The 27,339-nt window shown below is 33.8% G+C and overlaps 1 protein-coding gene across 5 annotated transcripts in view; it reads left to right on the top strand.

Moving 5' to 3' along the window:
- Window positions 1–22,143, top strand: part of LOC145671414 (uncharacterized) — a 47,979-nt gene extending 25,836 nt beyond the window's left edge. For 3 of the 5 annotated variants that reach the window (XM_081740582.1, XM_081740583.1, XM_081740584.1), the window contains 2 exons: window positions 3,216–3,642; window positions 10,225–12,478. In XM_081740582.1, the coding sequence (XP_081596708.1) occupies window positions 3,284–3,642; window positions 10,225–11,524 (1,659 nt within the window). In that variant the 5' untranslated portion in view covers window positions 3,216–3,283 and the 3' untranslated portion in view covers window positions 11,525–12,478. Of the gene's footprint in view, window positions 1–3,215; window positions 3,643–10,224; window positions 12,479–20,489; window positions 21,037–21,660 lie in introns of those variants that run through there. The other 2 variants (XR_014128523.1, XM_081740585.1) reach the window with 2 other exon arrangements.
- The last annotated feature ends 5,196 nt before the right edge of the window (window positions 22,144–27,339 follow it).

Genomic DNA, 27,339 nt, shown 5'->3' with positions numbered 1-27,339 from the left:
GACGCAAGAGTTTGTTCCTAAGTTGGACTTAAACTTTTTGTACATTTTCTATGCTTCGAACTTTACATAGAAAATTGCATTCTATTACTCTATTATGAATTCGTATTTATTTTTTATCACAGTATATGTATTAGTATTGTCTGCAGAGGATTCTTTATATATATATTCTGATTGGTATTTTAATAATATTGTATTAAATTTAGAGAGTACACATGCATGTACATTTACTTACAATATGTTTTATGTGAGTGAGTGTGTAGGAAAAATATTTGGCATAGGATGTTCACATACTTTTACGTTGCAAAACAGTTTATATGTAAATGGATTTTGTAAACTTCACCCTACTACGATATAATAAACATTAAATTTTTAAATGTTGTAGATAAATTAGGTTGGGTAACTGCCACAGAACACGTGTCTCACCATTTAATTAATATTTACGCATTGATATTTATGTCCACAATATTTGCAAGATACTGACTTATCTTTAGAATTTTACATGTAACATTGCCACGAACGACCTTTAATTTCTCGAAATTCCATGCGTTAATTCACATGTGAGAGAAGTCGGAGTACCTCTTCAGAAATTCGAGTCAGACGCGGCAGAGAGACTGACTTTATTCCTGAAGATGATTCGGAGTGTATTGAGACTTCATCTCTATTTCTACAGAATTCCTACATTACTTTACGAACTGGTTCCTTTTCATTATTTGTCAATTACTACTTTTCTACTTTCTAGTGCCAATGGGAATGGAACTTGAAAAATCATATTATTAATTAGTTATATAAAGAACAATTAGCGTATTTTATTTTTTAACCTTCAATTTATTTAAAACCTGCAAGTAAATGATAATAAAGTAATTAGTGACATGACTCTTATAATTTGGAAAATAAGGTGAGGAAATGGAAATATATTCCCAACCGGGAATTTATGTACCAGGGGAAAAACCTTAATGTTCCTATTTTTTTCCTTCCTATTGGGAATATTCCCACTGCCCATCATTAGTTACCGGCGCAGAAATATTTCATTTTAGTAATGATTATGTGGTCCATAATAAATTGAAGCAGATAGAATTGCGTTAGTGTTCGTAACTACGGGACTGCTTCTATAACAGGCCGATTGAAAGGATTTTTAGCGAAAGTGCGCGAAGGAAATTGTAACATGTGATGTGATCATTGCCTCGTTCACTGCGTAGCGATTGTTGCCAAGTTGTTGCCATTTTCTTTTAAAGTTGTGCTGGATAGAATGTGATGTATTTTGCTTTAGAATCTGAGGTAACTTACTGAAAACTCTCATACAGTTTATATATAATCTTTTCTAAAAAGATGTGTAGTTTTACGGAATAACGTGTAAATTATTAACGTAGCAATGTTTTACGTATGAATGTTATTGTTTTCTATAAATCGGTGTTTTTTATTTAAATTGAACAAGTTAATTTTATATAAAGACACACAAGGATCAATAATCTTTTTTTTTGTCTTAGAAAGATAGGCTTGTAAGATATCTTTGAGGACTATCAAACATAACCCTTGATGCTGTTTTTTGTAACCAAGAAGTACTACAATTGTTTTTTTTTTATTTTGTACGAGTATAAGTATCCTTTTGACAGGCAATTTCCTTGAGTTTGAAGTAAGTGTAGAATACGATAGTAAATTAAGTAATAAATATCATATAGTACCTGACTCGTATTACTTCGTCCTCATTTGCATCTAAAGAATTCCATTTAAAATTTATTTTTCTTAAACAGAACACCATGAGCATCTCTCTCGAGCGTCTTAAACGTCTTGACTGCACGCGCTATTTATTTCTATTCGCTACTCTTATCCTATTTACTGCCCAATACTTCCAAAGCTTCATCTCTGGTGTGTTGGGCCCTTAGTTAGATCCCAGCTCGCGCCAAGTGAGCTCTGTGGTGGACAATCATCGTGTGCGTGAGTTCTCTCGGGGTTCTCTCGTTTTCTTCGACTCTTTTCCACCATTTCATTCCTTTCTCATCATCATTATCTCCTTTAGCCTAGGGGGTATAAACGTGGAATTAAAGGTTAATGATTTACATTCACTTTAGAATTAATAATAAACTAAAACTTTGATTCATCACGATTATAGTCTGTATAGTAAAGGATGCTAATGATAGATAATATGAATATGTATGGAGGAACCAGTACAATAGAGTGTGAAAAGAAACGTTATGTAGAAATAAATAAATATATTAACCTTATCTATGTTTAGAAGATTTTAAAATTTACCATTCTTGGCTACGTGTGTATTAACATTATCGTGTTCTCGTATATCTGTTTCATTCTTTACAGCCGTAACTTCTATAATGTGCAATGTGGTGAAATTATTCGCTTTCTTCTGGAACACATTTCCAGTGTTGAACATCCAGGATAAACATAATTACCAACATGGACACTCGTTGGAAAGTCAGTTAATCTGGGCCATTTTATAGTCGTCTTTTTAGGAAAATTATACTAAATTGTTATGAGACATCAGGTTGTAAGACTTTCAAATTCAATTTTATTTTATCGTATTTAGTTAAAGATATTCCTAGAATGTTTCTGACTGTTCGATCCACTTACCTACTCTTTCATTACAGACGCTAATGTTGCGTACCTCACAGCATTAGACGACACTTAGTTGCGAATTGAGACCAATTATAAAATCTGAAAAGTTTTACCCAATTGAAAAGTGTGAGAGAAATATTATAAAAATTAAATATGAGCGAACGTGCAGTGTGTGATATTGCATAATTAATTGCTAATAGCTGTAGAAAAAAGACCGTTTTAAATTTTTATATCAATTTACTTGGTCAAATTAGCTCGCTATTTCGTATCGATCCAATTTTTCTCTTTAGTCAAATTAGCTGGCTATTTCGTATCAATTCATTTCTTCCCTTTTTATAGTTCAAATAAAGTAGAATAACCTCTGTAGATATTGCTTAAAATTTGTCATTAATATTTATTTTTTATGAGGAAGCAACATATGGATGGAGAAATGATTCAATCACTTGTACAGTAACTTGTTTATGATTTTTAATGAAATAATTATCTTCCTCTAAGACTTACATAATGGTAACATTTGTCTCAGTAATGTGTTTAGTGACCCTTCTGGCATCGAAGGTATAGATCTCAACATTCTGTCAGTGGTAGTTTCGAATATAGCTAGGATTTCCTATGTTGCATATAATATATGATAAACATTTTTTTGTTTTCAGAATTATTTGTTTTTCAATCACTTAGTGTGAAGATCCCAAGTTTCATCGTATGCTATTCGTGGGTTAAAATGGCTTCCGATTATTTAAATATTTCTTCGATTAAAATGGAAATAGAATCAGAAATGGAGTCTATTGAAGATTATGAACTATATAATAGTAATCAAAGTGATGTGGAATATAAGGATCCTGTTTCAACATGTTCCTTGTCATATATGAACAATACGGACCAAGAAGATGGAGCTGAGGGAGAAAATGACATTAAGCTGCCCATGGTGGAAGTTTTTGTACCTAATTTACCTTTGAAAGATGAGGATGACACATTAGCAGAATCAAGCAGTAATATGTCTAGCATTATTGGAAATCATACTGAGGAGAACGTTCAAGTAAACGATTTTCTAGAAATTGGTATCAATTCTCAGGAATTCAGGTATGTTTGTGCGTTTCTTTAAATTTATTTTTTATATAATTATTTTTTCGTCACTTCAATACTTAATAAATTATCGCAATGTTATATTATTTTTTGTTTATATGAAATTAGGTTGTTTATTTCAAAAACCCGCTAAGGGCACTTTTTGAAACTGAAGAACATTCTACCTCTTTTAGTAATATATATATATATATATATATATATATATGTATATATATATATATAACTACAAGAGGTAGAATGTTCAGTATATATATATATTTATTTTCAATATATATATATATTTAGATGAACAAAATTTAGAGTATTTGTTACCATGCTCTCGAAGTGTATGTTATGTATAATTAAATTATAAGAAAAATTTTTTAATTTCCTAAAAATTTGCGATAATTTCTTGTAATTTATGCAATAAAACTAGCTTTTTTCTGAAGAAACAAATTTATAAAGCTAAATAACTAACTTTGGTGTCGTATGTTGTTTTAGAAAGAAAAAGAACAAATCATAAACTATATTTATGCATTTAAGTATGATACAAAATGAAGGTCAGAGCATTCATATTTCATATAATAAGAAAATGATATAAAATAAGCATTTATATTTCAGTACTATTGATTTCTTAAACATACACGTGTGACTCATAGTAATAATGCTAAGTGTAAATAACAGTGTATTAGGGTCCTTCAACAACAACATAAATAATATCTTTTGAAAACTACTATGTTTTAAAATTAAACCATTAGAAGACAAAAATATTAAAAATTAATTAAAAAACTAATATTTTCTTGCCTTTGTTTTCAGTCGTTTGAAGTATTCGTCTTCATATTCTCTGCTATGTTACACACGGTTTCTGTAGTTGACTATTGGAAAATGTAGAAATCTTCACTACTTGTAGTGTAGTTACTAAGTTTAACCATGTTGGCAATTTTTTATCTTTTTAGAAAAGTATTTTAACACTTACTGTCGGTAGCTCAGGAATGTCCTTGTACTTATTGAAGGTGATCACTGATTACATACAACCGTCAGTGATGTACTTAAGTTGGTAGTTTTTGCTTTGCTGACCTTATTCAAACTGCCTGTAAAATTGACAGTTTGAACGAGACTTTTTCTTTGGGCACAACTCCTTTTGGTGTCTCATCGGAGTGCCTTTTTTTTTGTGAAAGTCCACCATTGCTTGTGTCTCATCTCGCTGCTTATTTGGTGGATGTACAAGCGTTCAGTTATATTACTTTTAAGAATTGGCTTTGCTTAGTGGTCTAAAGTATTCACTTTGTGTACTTTTCTTAAAACACGTTTTGTTGCTCCAAAATCCCAAACACAGGTTAAGAATGAACATTCCTTTACTGGAAAATAGTATGAAATAGCTTAAAACACTCCCTTATCGCAAAAGTTCATTAGAAACCACACAACCATGCGGTTCCTATTTTGGTTAGATTTCCCTCACACAAAAGATGTAGGTATTTAACTCCACTCAAAACTGATTCTTTTAAATAATGAATAGGTGTTTTGTTCGCTTCACTTTTGTGTTAGAGTTGTGCTTTGTTTTCACATCTTGAAGATCAAACAGATTAAACCAAATTTAACGCATATAGATAACCTTTTTAACACGTACGTTCGACAAAGGAACATTTTGCATGAAGTCAAAACAAAGTGCCACTGTATCATCTTTAGTTTCACTTATTTCTTTTAGCGTTGTATAAAACCTCATAGTTCTCTGCTTGTGTATCTTTTGTTCAGGGTGATGCTACGCTTGACGTTACCGCTTAAACATGGGTCTCGTAACTTAGCGTTAATTCTTGACACTGGCTGTAAATGTGAACTTGTTATCCTTTCGAAAGTAAATTAAAAATTTTCCTTGGAATATTTGTAACAAAATCATACTTTACTTAATCTTTCATGTCAGAGTGTTTGGTTAGAAGCAAATCATACATTTTTTAAATGTTTAACGTTGCATCTAAATATTATTTCGGTTTTGCCCTGTAATGGGTTTCCTGTACTTAAAATTAAGATATATATTCAAGTATAAGAAAACACATAGTATCTTTATTAACATCTCCACTGCGGTTCTTGCCCCTCATATCGATAAGTGTTTTATTTTGAACCAACTAGTTACTCAGTCTTGGAACTCGCTCATGATATATATTATGGATTTTTTTTAAAAGGAAAAAACAAAAACGCAAATCGGCGTAACAAGTTAATTCTAATGTTATACTTAAATGACTTACTTATTTGAGCGTAAAGCTCTGCTTGCTCCAGTTTCAAAATGAACTTGACCTTTGCATTTCTTTTCACCCTGCGTTGCACTTTTTCTTTAGTTTACTGTGCGTATTTTTGAAAGAAATGATTCTATTAGACTAATGATATTACAAATTCGTTAGATACAATAAGGTTTAATAGCAGCTGTATAAAATAGCTTGTGAAATGAACAAATTTGGCAATATGTGTGCTATACGTCTATCAATGTCTGGACATACGTATCTTAAATGTTTTCGTTTCTAATCCATGAAAATAATTCCAGGTCTTATTTTATATCATTATCTGCATTGTTATTGATTATTATGGTTTATCATATCATTCAGGAGCAAGACTTTTGGAATGTGTATTTACAGGTTATCGTGGGATCCGAACACCAAGCTCTCGTTAGGAATCGAACACGAGTCTCCCATGCCGAAGGCGCGTACGTGTTTTGGACTAAAATAAATATTTGTTTAAATAATAATCTATAAGAAGGCATGACAGTATACTGGTTTCTTCACTACAATTGTTGTTTACAGTATGAGTTACTGATGCGGCACAAATCATTTTGTGAAAAATGTAGTTTACTGTGCGTATTTTTGAAAGAAATGATTCTATTAGACTAATGATATTAGAAATTCGTTAAATACAATAAGGTTTAATAGCAGCTGTATAAAATAGCTTGTGAAATGAACAAATTTGGCAATATGTGTGCTATTGAGATGTTTCGCGATCTATTGTCATATTTTGAATAGAAATAGAACCTAATAGAACCTAAGAGGGTAGATTTGAGGCGAAGCGACCGTTAGTGAATTAATTCATAAAATATCTTACGATCTACTAAACTGCTTTCAATTGGTGGTACACGTATTGTCTAACACGTTATGAAGTAATTTGTCAAGATGTTCCATGAAGTACAGATATAGCTCGAATAGATCATAATCCAAACGTCGTAGTCTTACTCTGTGAATGTGCTTTAAAACTCACATTCTGATATTGATCGAATTTAAACTTACTTTGAACGATATGAAAGGAATTTAAATACTAGTAGTATCAATGAAATGAACAAGCATAGTGATTTCCCTGTTCGTTATCTTCATTCTTACTGTATGCATTTCTGAGAAATCTTGAGGTTCAATATCTAAGAACGTTCGTTGATGCTAGTGAATGTAATGCAGTGTGATCTTCATTTAACTTATTGAATACTTTCGATTTGATATTATTTTCAATTTTAGTCCGAGCCTGATTTTTCCCATTATTTTAGAATATTCTGTTGTCATAAGTGAATCATCTTTATCATAACTTAAGGGAAGTTTTTTGAGTTTGAATACTGTTCTGCTAAGGAACATTTGATCCGCCATATGCGATAGAGCATGTCTGTAAATTCTATTATAAGCTTTTTATAAAAATAATAAAAATGTTGTAGATCATCTGATAGGAAATCCTATTTTTCATGCCATTCACGTAAAGGTTTTACTGTCATAATGAGTTGCATTACCAGGTTTTGATCCTCCTTTCATCATAGTTAAACTGGCGCATACTCTAAAACACAGCATTACCGTAGTCAGATATCGTTATACACTTTTACTTATGATATTAAAGAAGAAATATAATTTTTTCTTTGGATAATATTGAACAGTTGCAAGATTTTCACAGTTTTATGGGTGGTTTCTACACTATATTGGACAATATCGCCGTGAAGATGGCATTATTCGTGTCATTTGGATCAATGGTTATTTGCATGCAGTTCTATGTCTGATATCCATTTTCTGTATACGTCAGATACGAAATGAACTTGCGTTAATTCTGCGACAATAAGACTTGGATGAAGTTTATGTGAATACTCATTCATACAAACATATCAAATTATGTGTCAATCATTGGTTGGCCTAGTTGTAATATCTAAGAAATAAGAATATATGTGAGAAAAAATACCGTTTGATAAACTTGAGCACGTTTTAAATGCGATATCAACCTGAATGTTCAAATTCTTGAATAATAATAATAATAATAATAATAATAATAATAATAATAATAATTGCGACAACGATAGTGGTTGATTTTATACAACACGGACACGACTGGAATGTGAAATAATACATGCTTTTTTCCTGTTTCTTGTGCCATTATTTTACTAGCCTACTGTGTAATGGGCTCCGTTTGGAAGGCACTTTAAGATGTGTAAACTTGTAATTTACTATAGTAGATTCATGTTTGTTTTGTTTTCTTTTTTTTTAATCCGACATATTATTAAATGGTTGGTGTATGTGCACTGTATTTTCACATTTGTTTATCGTTTTACCAGTCTATTAGTTAACATGTCGGAACATCATATTAAGTTGAGTAAGATGATATGAGAAAAGTAATTTTTTTCACCCTTTGCGTCATATTAGTACAGCCGCAAAATGCAAAGTAAAATTTAAGAGTTCTATTGTTCCTCTGTCCTAGTTCACCTATAATAAGATATGACGTATTTGTTAGTTTTCGTTTATGGCAATAAAGAGATGTATATGGTATATTGAAATGTATATAAGGTTGAATCATAGACAACTTTTTTTTTATATCAGATATTCATTTTGCTTTCAAGAAATAACAAAATTATATTATCTATTCAGCACTATTATGCATTATCTTCTTCCATCTTCATGGCAGCTTATCAATTCTTTCCTGGTATAATGTGATTGGTTCGAACTGGAAGTAAGTTTTGATAGCTTGACGGACTTGCTCTTTATAATTGAAGGATTCTGCATTCAAAAAGTATTTTAATAAAGAATAACAAGTGTAGTCTATCTGGGTAAGGTGCGTGTAATAAGGTTGGTATTGTGAAGTGTACCATCCAAGCTAAAGAATTTTTTGTTCGGTCACCCTTGCTGTATATAATAATCATTTTCATGGCTTGATTAACGTTTTTGCGAGTGTCGAATATCGGACGGTTTTCTTGTAGTTTTACTTTCAACTTTTGCAGTTACTGAACGTATGTATCCAGAGGAATCGGTTAATTTAACTTTTAACAACTTGTGATGATTTACACATCGGCAGCCATATCATAGACACAATAAAATCGTATTACCATGGATGTTTGTTTTTGGATCTGTTGGCGGTGGTTTATGAAGCCACAGTCTTTTGCGGATGATAGTGTTTTATGTAATTCATTTTTAAGCACCTATTATTCTTCTTTATATAAAAAAGCGTGATTTTTCTGTGATAGACATTTGGAGATTGACCTAGGCTTTTCTTTAGTGTGTTTGCTGAGAATATGAAGTACTCATATTTCTAACATGCTGACTTTTCCTAATTTGGTTGGTTTCCGGCAAAGAATTAACTGTGGTATGTTCACTCTTTGTGGTGTATCTCTTGGTTGATATGGATGTTCTTCGAATAGTGTCTTTAAAAGGTTGTCCTCAATATCGAAAAAGGTTCCTCCGGTCGTCAGTTTTGTAAGGGCGCGTTTCCAAAACAAAAAATTGGAAACCAATTTCTCACTATCACTATCGGTTTTTTAGTACATTAACAAATACATTAATCATTTGTCAGCTATCACCTTTCCACTTCTGCTTTGTTCAAATTCCAGATCGTCATATTAGAATAAGCACTTTTTCACTCCATTTTAGGGATTAAGGAGAATAGAGTAATATAACGTGACCACACAAAAGAATTATCAGAAGCCTGACTCAGCACATTTTAGTGAAAGCGAAAACATATGTACAAGTGACTCAATGGGGTCGATTAAATACTGACTTATTTGATCGCAACGTTTCTTTGCTATCAATTTTCAAAGAACGGGGTCGATTACATATTGTTCCTCCAAGTTACTTTACGTTTAATTAACATACCTATGTTACTCAAATCCCAAATGAAAGTTTTTGATTTTGGACATTTTTTTTTACTCTGCAAATAATTTCACCAAACATGTAACATGTTTATTCAGAAATGTTATTTTGAAAATTCGGTTTCAAGACTTTAAATATGATAAATGTAGTTTGAAGATCGGAAATTCTTACGATTGACGTCATTACACAAATTCCGAAAGAAATTAATTTATCGTTGTTTGTCAGAAATTTATCGCAAAGGTGCGTTGCAATCACGGAAGTCAATATTTAATTGGTCTCGATGTGGATAGCTACGTACGATAGGTTCTATCCACTACATCGGAAGTTATTTTTGAGTCAAGGTAATATATATACAGATATAATGTATTGAGTGTTTTCTTGTGTATGCTTACAATACAGGTTAAATTAAGATGATACGGTAGTGTTCTGTCATTAAGAATAGAAAATGATACAGAATACTTTCTATAGATTCCGTTTAATATTACAATTAACCTTATATCTTAATACTTTCTACCTCCAGTTCATCAGGAAATACAAGTCACACGGAAACATGTAGAAATGTAAAACCTCATGTATGTCAGGTGTGTGGTAAAGGATATAGTCAAAAATCAAGTTTAGGAAGACACAGTATTACCCATAGAAATTTTAAAGCTCATATTTGTCATGAGTGTGGAAAGGGATTTAGTGAAAAATCTTATCTGCGAGATCATATATTGACACATAGAGGTGAAAAACCTCATGTTTGTGCAAAATGTGGAAAGGAATTTAGTAGTAGGTCAAATTTGAGGGCACATATGAAAATACATACGGGTGAAAGACCTCATGCTTGTCATGTATGTGGAAAAAAATTTATTCAGAAGTCAAGTTTAGAAAGGCACACGATAACACACACCAATCTTAAACCTCATATCTGTCAAGTGTGTGGAAAGGGTTGCAATGATAAATCAAATTTGAAAAACCATATGTTTAAACATACAAATGAGAAACCTCATATATGTGATAAATGTGGGAAAGGATTTTATCAGAAATCACACCTGACAGACCATATGTTATCACATACAAGTGAAAAAATCTATACGTGTCGTGTGTGTGGAAAGGAATGTCTTAATAAACCACATTTTAGATATCACATGCAAACACATTCAGGTGACAGACCTTATACATGTAAGGAGTGCGGAAAGGGGTTTATTAATAAATCACATTTGAAAGTTCACACGTTATCACATACAGGTGAGAAACCTCATATTTGTGAGATTTGCTGGAAGGCATTTAGTCAAAGTTCAAGTTTAGCAAGACACCTAACAACGCATACAGATGAAAGGCCTCATACTTGTGAGGAATGTGGGAAGAGGTGTAAGGATAAATCGAACTTGAGGCTCCATATGCAAATACATGGAAATATCAAACCGCATATATGTGAGAAATGTGGTAAGGGATTTATTAATAAGACACGTCTTAAGTACCACATGTTAACACATGCAGGTGAGAGACCTCATATGTGTGAAGTGTGTGGAAAGAGGTTTTTAAAAAAATCTCATTTGGCAGACCACATGGTATCACATACTGGCGAAAAACCTCATAAATGTCAAACTTGTGGAAAAGGATTTACTCAGAAGTCAAGCTTAGCTACGCACATGGTAACACACTCAATTTTAAAACCTTACACGTGTCAATTGTGTGGAAAAGGATGTAATCTTAAATCAAGTTTGAAATTTCACATGCTATCTCATGCTGGGGAGAACCGTTATTCATGTGACGTGTGCGCGAAAATATTTTTTGAAGAATCTCATTTAAGAGAGCACATTTTATCACACAGGTAAGAAACGTATATATATGAAGTGTGTAGGAGAATATTAACTGGTACTTATATGATTGTATCTAAATCATTGTGGAAGAAATTATTGATCAAATATACGATAGAACATTCTCTCGTTCAGGTGACTGCACGTTATGAAGCTAAATTCTTGAATAGTTAAACGGTATGTAGAAGAGAGTGGCATTTTACGACGCTTTTGCTAATTTGTAGGTATTGTCTAAAAAAAATTTATCAGTTGTAGTATGTTATTTGAAGTGTTTTGAACGATCGTAGAATTTGTGAAAACATTTTTATGTATACCCATAAACAATGTTTAAGATAGTAGTGTAAATGGACAACTTAGTGGAAACTCTTTTCGTAATACGTGCGATCGTTATAGTTACTATGATATTTGAATATCTAGTGTCGCTAAATGAAATACAAAAGTAAATATTTTGTTTATTCTGATTAGGAATCCCAATTTTTCACACTGGCCTAGTTATGATTGTAGTGTGTGGTGTAGGAACTCCTGGTTTTGACCCTCGTTCCTACGGAAAGGTTTGTGCTTTACAGTCTGAGGTTAGAATATGTGAATAAAAAATTTGGTGCACTGTTCTTACGTGTCAGATTTTCGAAATTAAAATGTTCTGTGAAATCTTACAATTTAACAAGTTTGGAACAGATACGTGAGTGTTACCTGTCTAAATTGTAGACTGGTGCAAAAGGTTCCTGCTGTGGTTTCCGGCGAGAAGGAAAAGACACTCGGGAGGTTTATATCACGTGTATGGTAGCAGTACCACAGGGAAGAATCTATTTTGTTCATACTGAAGGACTCGTTTTTCAAAAAGAGTCAAATGTTTGATTGGAACTCTGAATGTACAGTATAGTAGAAGTACTTCGAAGATCTTTTGATTAGTGAAAATGTTAATATGTAAAAAAAAAAAAAAAAAAAAAAAAAAAAAAAAAATAATAATAATAATAATTGAAAGCAGTTTGGAAATTGACCCTTTGTTGGAAATACACGTAGCAGTTACGAGCCTGCAAATCCTAGTGTTAAAGAAGCTATCTTAAAATATTTGTGTAAGGCAAACGAATACTTTGGAATGTAATTTAGAAAGCAAACTTTCCCTAATCACAGATTAAAAAGTGCTAGGTGTATCGAAGAGTTCTACTTGAAAATCATATGTTAACTGGTATAGAAATGTGATTGTTCGTTTGCGACTATGTTTATAAGTACCTTCGTTAGGTGATCTGCAAAGTTTTATATTTACTCGACTATGGTTTTAAAAGTACCTTCATTAAGTGATTTACAGAGATTTATATTTACTGATGTAGCAATCAATTTAAAATCTTGTATAATAATAGTCATGTGAATGATTAATAGGTAATAAACCATATTGTTTAGAAAATACAGTAAGTTATAATACGAAACGGACATGTAAAATTTTAAAGCTGTAAATGAAAGTTTTGAAAGCGTAATAGTGGTAAGCATACTTTATACCAAAAAAGTGTCCTAAAGTGGAATTCAAAGGACGGTACTTCTAGAATTTCTGTTCATTCCGAGTTGCTAGTATCCGTGAAAATTTGAAGAAAATACCCGAAGCCTCGCCGTTTAAACGTGTGAAGTATCAACATTTCCTATCAAAAGCCTACGCACAATTAAACACTGATCAAAACAAGCTGTAGAGTTAGCATTGGAAACACTCATTGTCAATGTGCTAAGTATGATTTTTTGCACGGTTAGAGATTGCAAGAGACTTTTAAACAATTTCCCTTGATCCCTGTAAGAGCGTATTAGATGCTGATTGTCACAGGAGTAATTGTATTAAGGAATTTCAACCTGTTGCTTTTCCCTGAGACTAGGAAGTATAACAATGCGTCTTGATAGAGACGGTAGATAATTTTGTCTAGATCTGTTCTGATCATAGTGTCTAAGATGTATTTTTTTCTTTGTATAGTTCTGTTGCATTATCAGTGACTGCAGGTGGAGCTGAACATTGGTTTCGTTAGTTCAGTTTACTCATAATTTATCTTTCGGAATCCACGTAAGGAGTGTAACAATAGAAATATTGTGAGCTATGAAAAGCATGCGTAAAATCAGTCTTTTGCACTTCCTGTAATAATCGATAGTTGCTAGTCCGTGGAAGCAAGATCTTACCTGAGGACGCTGTTCCATCGATCCCTAGATGTCTTCTGAGACTATATGACACAACCATTGGTTTAATACGTAAGCATTCACATGGCCTTGAGTACTAATGTTCAGAAACGAATACTTTCGACCGTTTTTGAAGTTCTGCCATTCTAAGGATTGCAGATTCTTGTCTGCTGAAGCATTATTTTGCCGGACTGGATTGCGGGATTCGTTTTTAGTTTTCGAGAATCAGGCTATAAGTAAAAGTATTAAGCGAAGTGCCAAGCCAGGCTACTGACATAGAAAAGCATTGAGAAAATACAAAGGACTCAGCTGGAATGATCTTCACTATGCTGATTTATTTTCTTTAAGAAAATACAGAAGAATAAAATGCGACAAAGACATTGGGAACGAAAAGAGATTTCTAGTTCGTTTCTTCCACGATGTGTAGGTATTAATAGTTACTCCTTGAATTGTCTTAATGTTACAATACCTGCTGGGAGAGTTCTTTACTTGCATTGAGAAAAACTTTGTTAAGAATTCAAGATGTACGAGAAATGATCAATAAGTTTTCGGCGTAGAGTAGAAAAAAAAAAAGATTTCTTTATAGTCCTTTATTTGTCATCGTAGTCTCCCTGGAACTCAATACACTTGTCCAATCGATATTCCAACATTTGCATACCCTCCAAAAACCTTTGTCGAGAGTGTCAAATTACTTCTCTATCGCACACATGACATCGTTATCATTGTCAAATCTCTTTCCCGCAGTTGCTTCTTCAAATTCGGAAATAGGCAAAAATTACTTGTTGCAAAGTCTGATGAATAAGGTGGTTGTTCGATCAATTCGAAGCCAAGATCATCAATGGCTGCCATTGCTACTGTTTACTTGTGGACCGCAGCTTGGTTCTGATGGAAAAACATTTTGCCTGACAAGTTTCCTCTTCGTTTCTGTTTGATGGTTTCGCGGAAGCATCGGATTAAGTTGACGTAAGAGTCACGTGTGATGGTCTGTCCACGTGGCAAATAGTCAATGAATAAAATACTATTATCATCCCATATCTTCCCGGCACTGGGTATGATTCGGAATTTCGCATGCGTGGGGAACCATAGTGTTTCCCCTCCATAGATTGCCGTTTCGTCTCCGGATCGAAATTATGGACTCAAGTCTCATTTGTGGTTACAAATTGTTTACAAACTTTTCTCGTTAAGCTTTGTCCTGGCCAAAAACTTCTTATTAACGAACTACTCGCTGCCTCTTCATGATCTAATTACAATATTCTTGGCACCCATTAAGAAGATAATTTTTTCAGGTGTAAAACATCGACCAATATTGACAGCAATGTACCATATAATACGTTAGTCTCCTTCCCGAGTTCGTGTATATTCAGTTTTTGATCAAAAGTAACGATGTCATTGATGTTTATGTTTCCTTCATACATCACTGTGCATTGGCGACCGGCACGTGGTGCATCCATACATGACTCTCTACCAAGCTTGTATTCGTGACATCATCTCTTTACAGTTGAATATGTTAGGGAAGAATTATGAAACGTACTCACCAATTCTTCATGGATTTGCTTTATGTTTAGTTGTTTTTTCAGTAGGAACTTCTCAGTACTCTGAAGGTCCTATTTTTCAGCAAATGGCACAAAGTGGTTCATTTACATGCCAGTAATTAGGAAAGAAAATGAATTAGATACTTGAAATCTTACGTGTAAGCCTACTAAAGACTACAACACGTCATGTTAAATTTCCGAGGCTGGATCTCGTTTCTAAGGACATCAGGCCGAAGACTTACTTGATTTATCCTCGTAACTACAAAATTTAAAATTAGAAATAAAAAAAACAAAATATATATATTGTCATATACATGCGATTTATTATTAAGTATAATTATGAGTATGTACCTAAAATAATAATAATAATAATAATAAAAAAACAAATTCTACATGAACCTAATTTTAACTGGCACTTATATATTGGACCATTCGTTCGCAAAATACATTACTTTGTAGATGTTTCACCGTATTTTCCTAGTAGCTAGACAGTATCCGCTATTCTTTATTAATTTCAGTTTATTTGTCTTTGAGGGACCGCGGGGCTCAGTAGTAGAGCGTTCACCTTGTGTGCTTAATTTGTAACAGTGTATGCAACTAATTATTGTGCAAGTATAATGGATTTATGCACTTTAGGATTAGACAATACATTACATAATTACTTTTCAGCGAAACGTTTCTTTTATTTTTAAAGTTTAAGCGGAAACTGGTTTAAATGTGAAGAGGCAGGACCATGCAGAAGTTCCATCGAACATAACGGTGTTTTATGTTACAGGACTGCGTGTGGTAATTAATATAGTGCAGAAAGTTTGCAATTTTTACCTCACGCTCAGAATATTTTTTTTCTCTCTGAGTGGTATACTCGCAGCAACTTTAAGGTAACTTTCTCAAACGTAGTTATGTAGAGTCATTTAAGCAAGTTAAGTGTGGCAAGGTGAGAAGTAGCTTTTCCTTGTTTCTGAGATAGGGTGCTGTATCATGAATAGAATTACCATTCATCCAATGCTAATGCTCTTGACGCAACATTTTTACCTGCACAACAGAACGTCACAAATGAAGATTTATTAGATGAGGAATGGACATTCCTTTCTGACCAAAGGTTGTAACTTAAAGACACTATCGTGTAGAACTGATTTTTAGTATATTGCATACCAAAAATTTACAGAGATACAACGCTTCAAACTTGCAAAAATGAACTGCTTGCTGTATCACGGCAACAGAAACAAACTGTTTGGTGTGATGTCATATTTATTATCCCTCTCAAAGCCATATTGTAAGCTTCAAGGATCGTTTCATATTGCATTTTCTTACTGTAAACTACAAATATAGTGGAATTGTGAAAAGTGATAAGTAAAATATTTACTATAAGTAACATGTTCGTAAGATCTATTGTTCTACTTACATATATTAAAAGTCATTTGTAATGTTCTATCGTTACAAGTATTTTAGATACATATAAGTAGGATTACTTATTGTATTACAGCAAAAATATTAGAAGCTTAACTACTACACCAATTCAAATTAAACCACACGGAGAGTATCTAAGCCACCCCTGTTTTCTTTACTTTTAATATTTGGTATGAATCTCCATGTTATCATACTACGGCTACAAATAAGGCACTTTCCGCACCAACAATCTCGTATTACCTTTAGAAAAATTCCTATCCTACTACATCCTTACATTGTTTCTACTATTTACTTACATATTAGCAATTGGTCATTTCAAGTCATGCTTTTCTTAATGCTGAACTCCGTAGTGGCTAAGCCTTTAGTTTACGCGCCTCTGGCGTGGAAGACCCCGTTTCGATTCCTGCCGGTAGCTCGTATGGTTCAGATTTTACGTTAATCAGTCGATCCACGTCCCATATAGCCTCGCTGATGAAAGGGACGTAAAATCAAATCAATTCTTGATACAAGAATCATATAGCACTTTAGTTTTTTTAAATTTACATTTAAAGAAGGAAAATGCTTTGGTGTCCACTGCGGTGGTTTCGAGTTGGAAAAGGGTGTAGCGAATATAGGGAGACAGATGGTTAAGCTGCCGAAACATAACAATAAACGAGAGAGAGAGGGAAGTGCTTGAAATTTTTTTTTCAATCTCGGTGCCGGTTCTCGAAACTAGGCATGATACACGGGCGTCTCCGGCGGGGTAGACAAGGGGGACGTGTCCCCCCTAATATATTGAAGTATAAAATATTCAATTGTATTCTAATTTAATTTCCAGGGTAGAATAAATAATAGATTTACAAACAACAAAAAAATAACCTTTGATGCTTCTTGTCTTGATTCTCGCCAATTTACTGGTTTACTAAATGAGGGTATTCTAGAAGGTGCTTTGCAGGAGATAGCTGAAAATGTTTAGATGATCATGAAAATTTGAAATCTGAATTGCTAAATTTTGCTAAATTAAAAAAAAAATCCGGAAAACTCTGCCAGACTAATGTGATAAAGCAAATTATGAAGACTGTACTGGCATACAACCCGATGTAGATGTTGCAGAATGCGACTGTTCTATTAAGTGTAGTGCCTCGGAGGGCGAAAGTGAACCTAAGGAATGCATTGCCTCTTTTCCAGAGGGCTCGGCTTATAAGATGTGCGATGAAAATCATCTGTGTAAGAAGTGTTACTTGTGTTGCTACTGGATGCTACTAAGGTATTACATGCATGTTTCCACTTTCCAAACACTGTTTACTGTACACAAATATTTGATAACTCTCTCAGTTACTCAAGTATCGTATGTGTGAGCATTCAGTTATCTTAAATTAATTGAAGCTCATACGCGTTCGTCTTTGTCAAATCATATTCTGGAATAATTTGTGCTTATGGCCATTGAATGTAAAAAATCTCTGTAAAGCTCTGTAAAAAATCTCTAATGATGAAATTATCGATGAAATTGGGAAATCTTCTTTTGTCTTTATTAAAGTGCTGTTGTTAAAGTTGGTTTGATAAATGAACTTCATTATTCACGTATTTTATGAGAATTGCAAAACAGATTAAAGACATGACTGACAAATACGTTACCACCTGTATGTAGTTAATAAGTATGTGAATTTTTATATCAAACTTTCCTGCTGTTCGTTCCGTTTTTCTTTCTTAATTTTGAGAGGGCGATTCCTAACTGCCGTTATTAGAAAAATGTTTTTGGCTGTAATATTAATATATGGTAGTAATGTTCCAATTTAATTAGTATTTAAGAAGTCAACAATACATTATTTATCAAACTCAGAGTGCTTTATCAAAAATGTTTTAAAACCGTTTCTCTAAACATTCTGTTTTCAAAATCTTACTTTCTTGTTTCTCACCTCCATAATTGGATGGTTAGTGAATGTTCGTTATATGTTATGTAAACAGATATATAAAGAAAGACTATTGTTTTACGCGATAAAATTAAGTTTAGTATATTTTATTCACTCATCTGCATGTACCATTCATGAAAAAATTGCTCATAATTTTGAAGATGGAATTGTATCATACTGAGATTTATTTCAATATAAACAGTCTCTGCTTTGAAGGGACACGTACGATTCATTGCAAAGAGTTTCAGACTGTGGAAAATAAAGGAAGCCAAGTAATATTTCGCTATAGATAAGCATACACGAGGGCAGAGGTTTAGCCATCCAAGTCTCCAGCTAAGGATTCATTCCTAAAAGGGCAGTCCTGACTCCAGACCAATTCTGTATTCATCAAGGCCCTTAAGCATCATTCTCCGTGTGGGCCCTTGTACTCCCAGTCCGCCTCTGCTGTCTATACGGTGTCTCCTGTTCTGCCTAATGACCCTCCAGCACTTTGTAAGGCATTTTTGATTTAATCTTATCTCTAGCCAGAACAGGAATTCCTGTTCTGCCTAATTCACACAAAAAGGGATATTTAGATTTGTGGGAAATTTATTAGTACCTATTTCCCCTTGATTTTCAAATATCATTCAAGAACTAATTAGATTGAACACGCGAGTAGAACGAATTGTTTCATGTGACCAAATGCCCCTAAAAATCATTTTCAGTATAACAAATGTAAGAAAAGTGTCCGGTATAATGTAAAAAGCAAAACACTACAATTACGTTGAGTAAAATGATTACACATTTTATTAGAGATAAATACTTCCAAATATCTACAAAGGAAACTTTAGAAGAACAAAGTTTGCTCTAGAATAACAAATTAAAGTATCGGAAAGGAAATACAGTTTTAACTTCGAAACACATACTAAACCCACACACAACCTTCATTTTATAAATGTAAACTGTAAGCTACAGGGTCTACATAGGAAATCAAATACAATTGACCCGACTCTAATCTACTTTGCAAGGACTTGATTCTCTGCTCAATACGCTTATATTTTAGTTTCTGTTCTCTTGGTTTCTTCCCAACTTCTCGTTCTGCTCTTGCTGTGAAAGCTGGAAAAGGGTAAACATATTCGGATGTTCCTTTGTCAGCCTTTTATTAAACTTCGAATGCCAGCCCTCCACTATATTGGTTGTCCTTTCTTCCCTGTCGTCATAATGGTTCCATAGTTCACTGGAAAACATTTAAGAGAGCATTAGTATTGAAAAACACTAAGCAAACAAATTATAACGTTTACGAATAGATAATTGTCTGAAATATCTGTTGAAGCTTCAACAAAAAGCGCATCAAGTTTCTTGCAAAAATGTATGAAATTCAGCGTGCAGTAAGAAGACTGAAGGTTTTAACACAGGGTACTAAATCGCGACAGTCAAAGTGGGAGGAGACAGAAGTACAAAAAATGTCTCTTCGTACTGAAATGTATCGACATGGGGAGCTCAGATATTTGAATATCCATAATTATTACACTTACACAGCTAACCATTACTTCAGCCATTAATAACATACGAAATGTACGTAAATTACATATGAATTACTGTAATTAATTTGCGGGCTTTTGACAATGGTGAGTGTCACTTTATTCAGTGACAATCACAGCCATTTTCGAAAACTTTATGAAAGAAAAGTGTTTTTTTTTACGTCTGAGTAAAAACTTGTGAAAAGCTGGTTTTCTACATGACGTAAAATACTAGTAAATTATGAGTAATTAACTTAAAAAAACGGAAAGAGTATATTATCTTGCCAATTCTGGTAATGGGTAAGTTAAGTGAAATTCTGAGCTTTGATTTGCATATAATAGGTAACCTGCATCCAATGCTGAAGAGCTAGCGAGAGGGTTTAGTAGCCCCATCTTGTCTACATAGAAGCTTATGATTGCATTTATGATTACAATATAGGTGACTTACTAATTTTACATATCCAATTGTCTAACTAGTCCGGCTTTTGAAATACTTTTTTTTCTGCAGGTCTTTGGTACGGTTGAAAATTTACAGAAGCTTGTAAGCCGGGACACATTATTTATCCATGGTACATTTAAAGCTGCTCCACGTCTATTTCATCAACTTTATACCTTACACGGGAAATATTTGGGGCAAGTCTTTCCATTTCTATTTTGTCTACTGCCAAGCAAAAAAAAGGACGATTATCACAGAATGCTGTTGATAATGGTTTCACATTGCATCCTGCTGAATTTGTTGTGGACTTTGAAAGGGCTGCTATCAATGCTCTATTTAGATCTTTTCCTAATGCTACTGTTCGTGGTTGTTTCTTCCACTATACTTAGTGCATCTTGAAAAAAGTCCAGTCACTGGGCTTATCTTCATTGTACAGTCAAGATATGCAAGTTAGAAGGTGGATACGACGAGCTAGTGCTTTACCACTTGTACCCATTGAAAAAATTGGTGATATGTACTTACATATACAAGAAGATGCACCAGGACTGCCGAATCGAGACGATTTTCACGGTTATTTGGTTGAAACGTGGTTGGACGATGCAGACGCCAAGTTCACACCGTAAGTACTGTATAGTTTGGATTACTTTTTCTTACGAATTATAAAAAATATGTGTAATTTCCTATTGCAATAATTTTTCCTCATTACCGATTTAGGTTTAGTATATTGGTCCAAAATTGCAATAAAAAAAGGCAGACAAAGCTATTTGTTTATAATGATCAATTCCAGTGTTTCCTCAAACATATAGTTTTCGAAAATGGCTCTGGTTGTCACTGAATAAAGTGACACTGTCACCATTGTCAAAAGCCCGCAAATTAATTACAGTAATTCATATGTAATTTACGTACATTTCATATATTATTAATGGATGAAGTAATGGTTAGCTGTGTAAGTGTAATAGTTATGGATATTCAAATGTCTGAGCTCCCCATGTCGATACATTTCAGTACGAAGACTTTTTTTTTGTACTTCTGTCTCCTCCCACTTTGACTGTCGCGATTTTGTACCCTGTGTTAAAACCTTCAGTCTTCTTACTGCACGCTGAATTTCATACATTTTTGCAGGAAACTTGATGCACTTTTTGTTGAAACTTAACAGATATTTCAGACAATTATCTATTCTTAAACGTTATAATTTGTTTGCTTAATGTTTTCCAATACTAATGCTCTCTTAAATGTTTTCCAGTGAACTATGGAACCATTATGACAACAGGGAAGAAAGGACAACCAATATAGTGGAGGGCTGGCATTCGAAGTTTAATAAAAGGCTGACAAAGGAACATCCGAATATGTTTACCCTTTTCCAGATTTTACAGCAAGAGCAGAACGAGAAGTTGGGAAGAAACCAAGAGAACAGAAACTAAAATATAAGCGTATTGAGCAGAGAATCAAGTCCTTGCAAAGTAGATTAGAGTCGGGTCAATTGTATTTGATTTCTTATGTAGACACTGTAGCTTACAGTTTACATTTACAACAATAAAGGTTGTGTGTGAGTTTAGTATGTGTTTCAAAGTTTCGAAGTTTTGTTCTCTCTCAAATTGAAAAGGTATAAATGTGATTTTAAAAAGTTAAAACTGTATTTCCTTTCCGATACTTTAATTTGTTATTCTAGAGCAAACTTTGTTCTTCTATAGTTTCCTTTGTAGATATTTGGAAGTATTTATTTCTAATAAATTGTGTAATCATTTTACTCAACGTAATTGTAGTGTTTTGCTTTTTACATTATACCGGACACTTTTCTTACATTTGTTATACTAAAAATGATTTTTAGGAGCATTTGGTCACATGAAACAATTTGTTCTACTCGCGTGTTCAATCTAAATAGTTCTTGAATGATATTTGAAAATGAAGGGGAAATAGGTACTAATAAAGGTAAGGGTTCGGCTTTTGGGTCTAGCCTAGAAGGAGCTGAGCTATTGGAACGAAACTTGCAGGATTAATAGTCCATTGGGAAACAACCAAACCGCGAAAAAAAATAAATTTTCAATTTGCAAATACAAAGGGGGGACGGGGGCAAAACACTAAAAAATTGTCCAAAAGGCACAAAACTCATAAATATTATTCAGAGTAACGTACTGAAGACAAAAATAATTTTTAAAAAATTTTCTACTGCTATTTGGAGGGAGCAGAGGGGGCATATTCCTCCATAAAATCCTATGGTTCGGCTCTTGGGTCTAGCCTAGAAGGAACTGAGCTATTGGAACGAAACTTGCAGGATTAATAGTCCATTGGGCAACAACCAAACCACGAAAAAAATAAATTTTCAATTTGCAAATACAAAGGGGGGACGGGGGCAAAACACTAAAAAATTGTCCAAAAGGCACAAGACTCATAAATATTAATCAGAGTAACGTACTGAAGACAAAAATAATTTCTAAAAATTTTTCTACTGCTATTTGAAGGGAGCAGAGGGGGCATATTCCTTCATAAAATCCTATGGTTCGGCTCTTGGGTCTAGCCTAGAAGGAGCTGAGCTATTGGAACGAAACTTGCAGGATTAATAGCCCACTGGGCAGCAACCAAACAGCGAAAAAAAGAAATTTTCAGTTTGCAAATACAAAGAGGGGGACGTGGGTCAAACCCCTAAAAAATTGTCCAAAAGGCACAAAACTCATAAATATTAATCAGAGTAACGTACTGAAGACAAAAATAATTTTTAAAAATTTTTCTACTGCTATTTGAAGGGAGCAGAGGGGGCATATTCCTCCATAAAATCCTATGGTTCGGCTCTTGGGTCTAGCCTAGAAGGAGCTGAGCTATTGGAACGAAACTTGCAGGATTAATAGCGCATTGGGCAACAACCAAACAGCGAAAAAATAAATTTTCAATTTGCAAATACATAGGAGGGACGGCGGGCAGAACCCTAAAAGATTGTCCAAAAGGCACAAAACTCATAAATATTAATCAGAGTAACATACTGAAAACAGAAAAAAATTAAAAAGTTTTTCTACTGCTATTTGGAAGGATCAGAGGGCATATTCCTGCATAAAATCCTATGGTTCCTCTTTTGATTCTAGCCTAGAAGGAGTTGAGCGATTGAAACGAAACCTGCAGGATTCATACCCCGTCAGACTGCAATAAACAGCAAAAAAATTAAATTTTGCATTTTCAGGTACAAAGGTGAGACGGGGGGCAAAACCCCCCATAAATATTAATCAGAGTGTCGTGGTGAAGACATAAGTAATTTTTAAATTTTTTCTACTGCTATTTGGAGTGAGAAAAGGATCATATTCTTCCAAAAAATCGTATGGTTTGGCTCTTGGTTCTAGGCTAGATGGAGTGGGGCGATTGGAACGAAACTTGCAGGATTCATATCCCATCAGACAGCAATGAAACCGCGAAGAAATTAAATTTTCCATTTGCAAATTCAAAGAGGGAATGGGGGCAAACCCCCCCAAAATTTTAAATTGCATAAAACTCATAAACATTAGTCAGAGTGACGTACTGAAGAGAGATTTTTTTTTTTGAAATTTCTTCTCTTGTATTTTGGAGGAGCAGAGGGTGTATATCCTTTTATAAAATCCTGTTGTTCGTTCTTTCTTTTACCCTAGAAGGATTTACGCGAATGAATAAAGCTTGTTTAATTTTAAGTTTTTGACCTGTGAGTAGTTGAATAATAAACCTGGACTTTCATCTTCTTTTTCGCACATTTGAGATTGGGACGAGGCTTATCTTTAAAAATATTTCTTAATGGTATAAAACTTCAAAATTTAATGAGGGCTGAGAATCAGAAGAAGCTTTTTAGTAAATAAATACGCGTTGGCATTATTTGTGGGTATCGAAGGCGCGTTCGGCAATCTTTGGATTCCTTCATTAATTCAAAATCTCATCGAAATAAATGTACCGGAGTACTTATTAAACATTATTAAGAATTACTTTACAGATAGAAAAATATTAATTAAAGGTGAAAAAGGGAATACTGTAGTTAAGACAGAGAAAGGATGCCCCAAAGGATCGATCTTGGGACCATTGTTGTGGGACATAGAATTGCAGCCCTGTTTGGAAATTCTAAATAGTAAAGAAGAAACAGACCGAGTAGTCGCTTTTGCTGACGACATTGCAATTATCATCTCAGCTAATTCACGAAGAGAATTAGAAATTAAAGCAGAATTAGTCATTAATATCTTACAAAATTGGAGTAACAAAAGTAAGCTAAGGCTATCTGTGAAAAAAACAAAGTATATGTTGTTCGGTACACAGCTGCGTAGGAATCCAACAATCAAATTAGGAACTAATACGATAAAAAGGGAAGCAGAATTCAAATACTTATGTATACAAATTGACGAAAAACTAAATTTTGGGCCACATATAAGATATATAGTAGATAGGGGTCATAAAGTTGCAAACAAGTTAATATCGATAGCAAATACCACGTACAAACTACCAAGGAAAATAATTAAATTATATCAAGAAACTTTATTAAGTGCAACAATGGCATATGCTTCAAGCGTGTGGGCCCACAGATTGTTGGAAAATAATACCTTAAAACAAAATGTCGATAGACCTCAAAAGAATTTATTAATAAGATTAAGTGAAGCATTCAGTACGACACCGCTTATTACGTTAAATGTCTTGTTAGGAGTCAAACCAATACGTTTAATTATCAGGAAAAGAGCTGCAATTTATTGGTTAAAAAATCAAACATGGGGAAAGTACAAGAATTACTAATTATTCAAAGTAAAGCGGTCGAAGATATAGAAAACGAACTAATAAAAATTTGGAAGAAAAATTGGCAAGAAACCAATGTCTCACGTAGATTGTATAATATAAAACCAAAAATTGATATTCGTCTCAAATGGCAGCACTTTGACCCCAATCTAGGACTAATACATTATCTCTCATGACACGGGCCATATGAACAATACTTGTACAGAATGGGTTTGAAAGAACATCCCAGATGCCAATGTCAAGAACTAGGCACGCCGGAACACCATATTCTAGGGTGTCCCCTCTTGGAAGATCAATTACAGGGAAGAGATGTCATCAGAACAAAAGAAACTGGGGAAGTCTTAGCTAAGGAAGAGGACTACAAAATATTAAGAAGAATAGCAAAGGAATATCCCGATCTAAGAAAACAATTATATAAAAGGCAACAAGAATAAGACAAAGACGTTTTGGAAATGTGATACAGGAATAAACAAAATGTAAAAGAAAACAACAATAAGGAATGAAAATGAATGTGTCGGAGTGCAAATGAGTATCTTCCAGGACTGGAGTTTTTGCTCCAGGAACGCTGGATTTCCGCGTGTCCCGGAAGAATAGTGTGAATGTGCGCTCGACGCATCCCCGGCATCCAGCCGGATTGGAACTCCGGATGTGTTGAGCGGGTGTGCACGGAAATAGGCGGTGGGAAATAGCGTGAACTTCAAAACAAAGCAAAAATAGCATATATACATAACATACACTAAAGATCCTATGCACAACAAAAGCCAATTACTCGGTAAATGTCATACAGTGTCCATCTCGAACCTTGTTCGTGTAGGTGTCAACACCGGTCCCAGCGCTCACGGCGGCAGGACACAACTGACCAGGGCCTGCACTAAGTGCTCCGAGTGGGTCCTGGACCTCAAACCGTTGCACTGAGGATCAGAACTATAGAAGTCAATTGTGGAAAACTGAAATGACTAACTCCGCTTAGGATCAATAATGAAATCAAAGTTTCCGCGATCGCAGAAAAGTGAATGGGTGTTGTAGTGTGCAGTGTGGTGATAGTGATATGTTCTTTTTATTACGGAAAAGTTGTGTTTTCACACACAGGAGTGTGTAGTGCCTATTTAAGCGTGCAATATTTAAATGTAAGTGTGCAATAATGATGCTGAGTTCAGTGGTGCAAATATTATCATCCTCTATTAGAAGAATGTAGTAAAAATTTATTTAGAAAAAATTACACAGGAGGAAACCTAAATTTTAAAAAAATGTCAAAAAATAAAAAGAACAAAATAAAATAGGTGGAAAGCCTATCATACAGGTGAAACCTAAATCCAATGAAGATGATAATACAAAAAATAGGTGGTAAGGTTATATAGGTGGAAAGCCTATCATACAGGTGGAAGGCCATCACAGGTGAAATTTAAATCTAATGAAGATGATGATAATACAAAAATAGGTGGAAGGATATTATATAGGTGGAAAGCTAATCATACAGGAGAAACTTGACTCAATGAGGAAGATGATCATAAAAACTAGGTGGAAAGCCTATCATACAGGTGAAACCTAGAGCAATGAAGATGATGTTAAACATACGAGAAAGGCTAAATATGATAAAACGAACGAGGATGAAACAATTGAAGACTAGAGTAAGCTAAACTTGAGTCGAGAATAGAATAGAATAGGAAAATTAGAAGATGAACTAATATTAGATAGTTAGGAGTTTATATAAAAAGAATCTCTCTTTTTTTCTTTCTTTTGTTGATTTTGTGTAAATTTATCTTTTGCTGTTTCTAAGTGTTGCGGTTTCGTTCATTTTTCCTATCCCTCGTCTCTGTTCACCCTTGTCCAAATAGAAAACAAATGAATGATGAAAAAATAATAAAGCAAAGAAGATTGCAATGATGATAGCCCTGTTTCGGTTAAACTTTCAGGTGCCGAAACTGAAAGGCGCGATCTGAGAAAAAAAAACTTAGATGTAGTTGCGAAGAAGAGACATTATCAAAGTATAAAACAGAGAAAAGTTTTAAAGTTTCCATGTTGCCTACTAATCTATGGTTGAGGTGAAAAATAAGAAGGAATAAAATGTAAAAATATCATTACGTTAAATGCTTACTTTAGAACATGCTTTCTTGCCAGTCAGTCTTTGATGACGTACCCAAGTGAATGTCAGTACAATAAAATCTGTAATTATTTATTAGTTGTATATGTTAGCAAA

This window comes from Thermobia domestica, chromosome 15 (assembly GCF_964235325.1).
Source record: "Thermobia domestica chromosome 15, izTheDome1.hap1.1, whole genome shotgun sequence".
Classification (NCBI taxonomy): domain Eukaryota; kingdom Metazoa; phylum Arthropoda; class Insecta; order Zygentoma; family Lepismatidae; genus Thermobia; species Thermobia domestica.
This window is presented reverse-complemented; position numbering and strand designations above follow the sequence as displayed.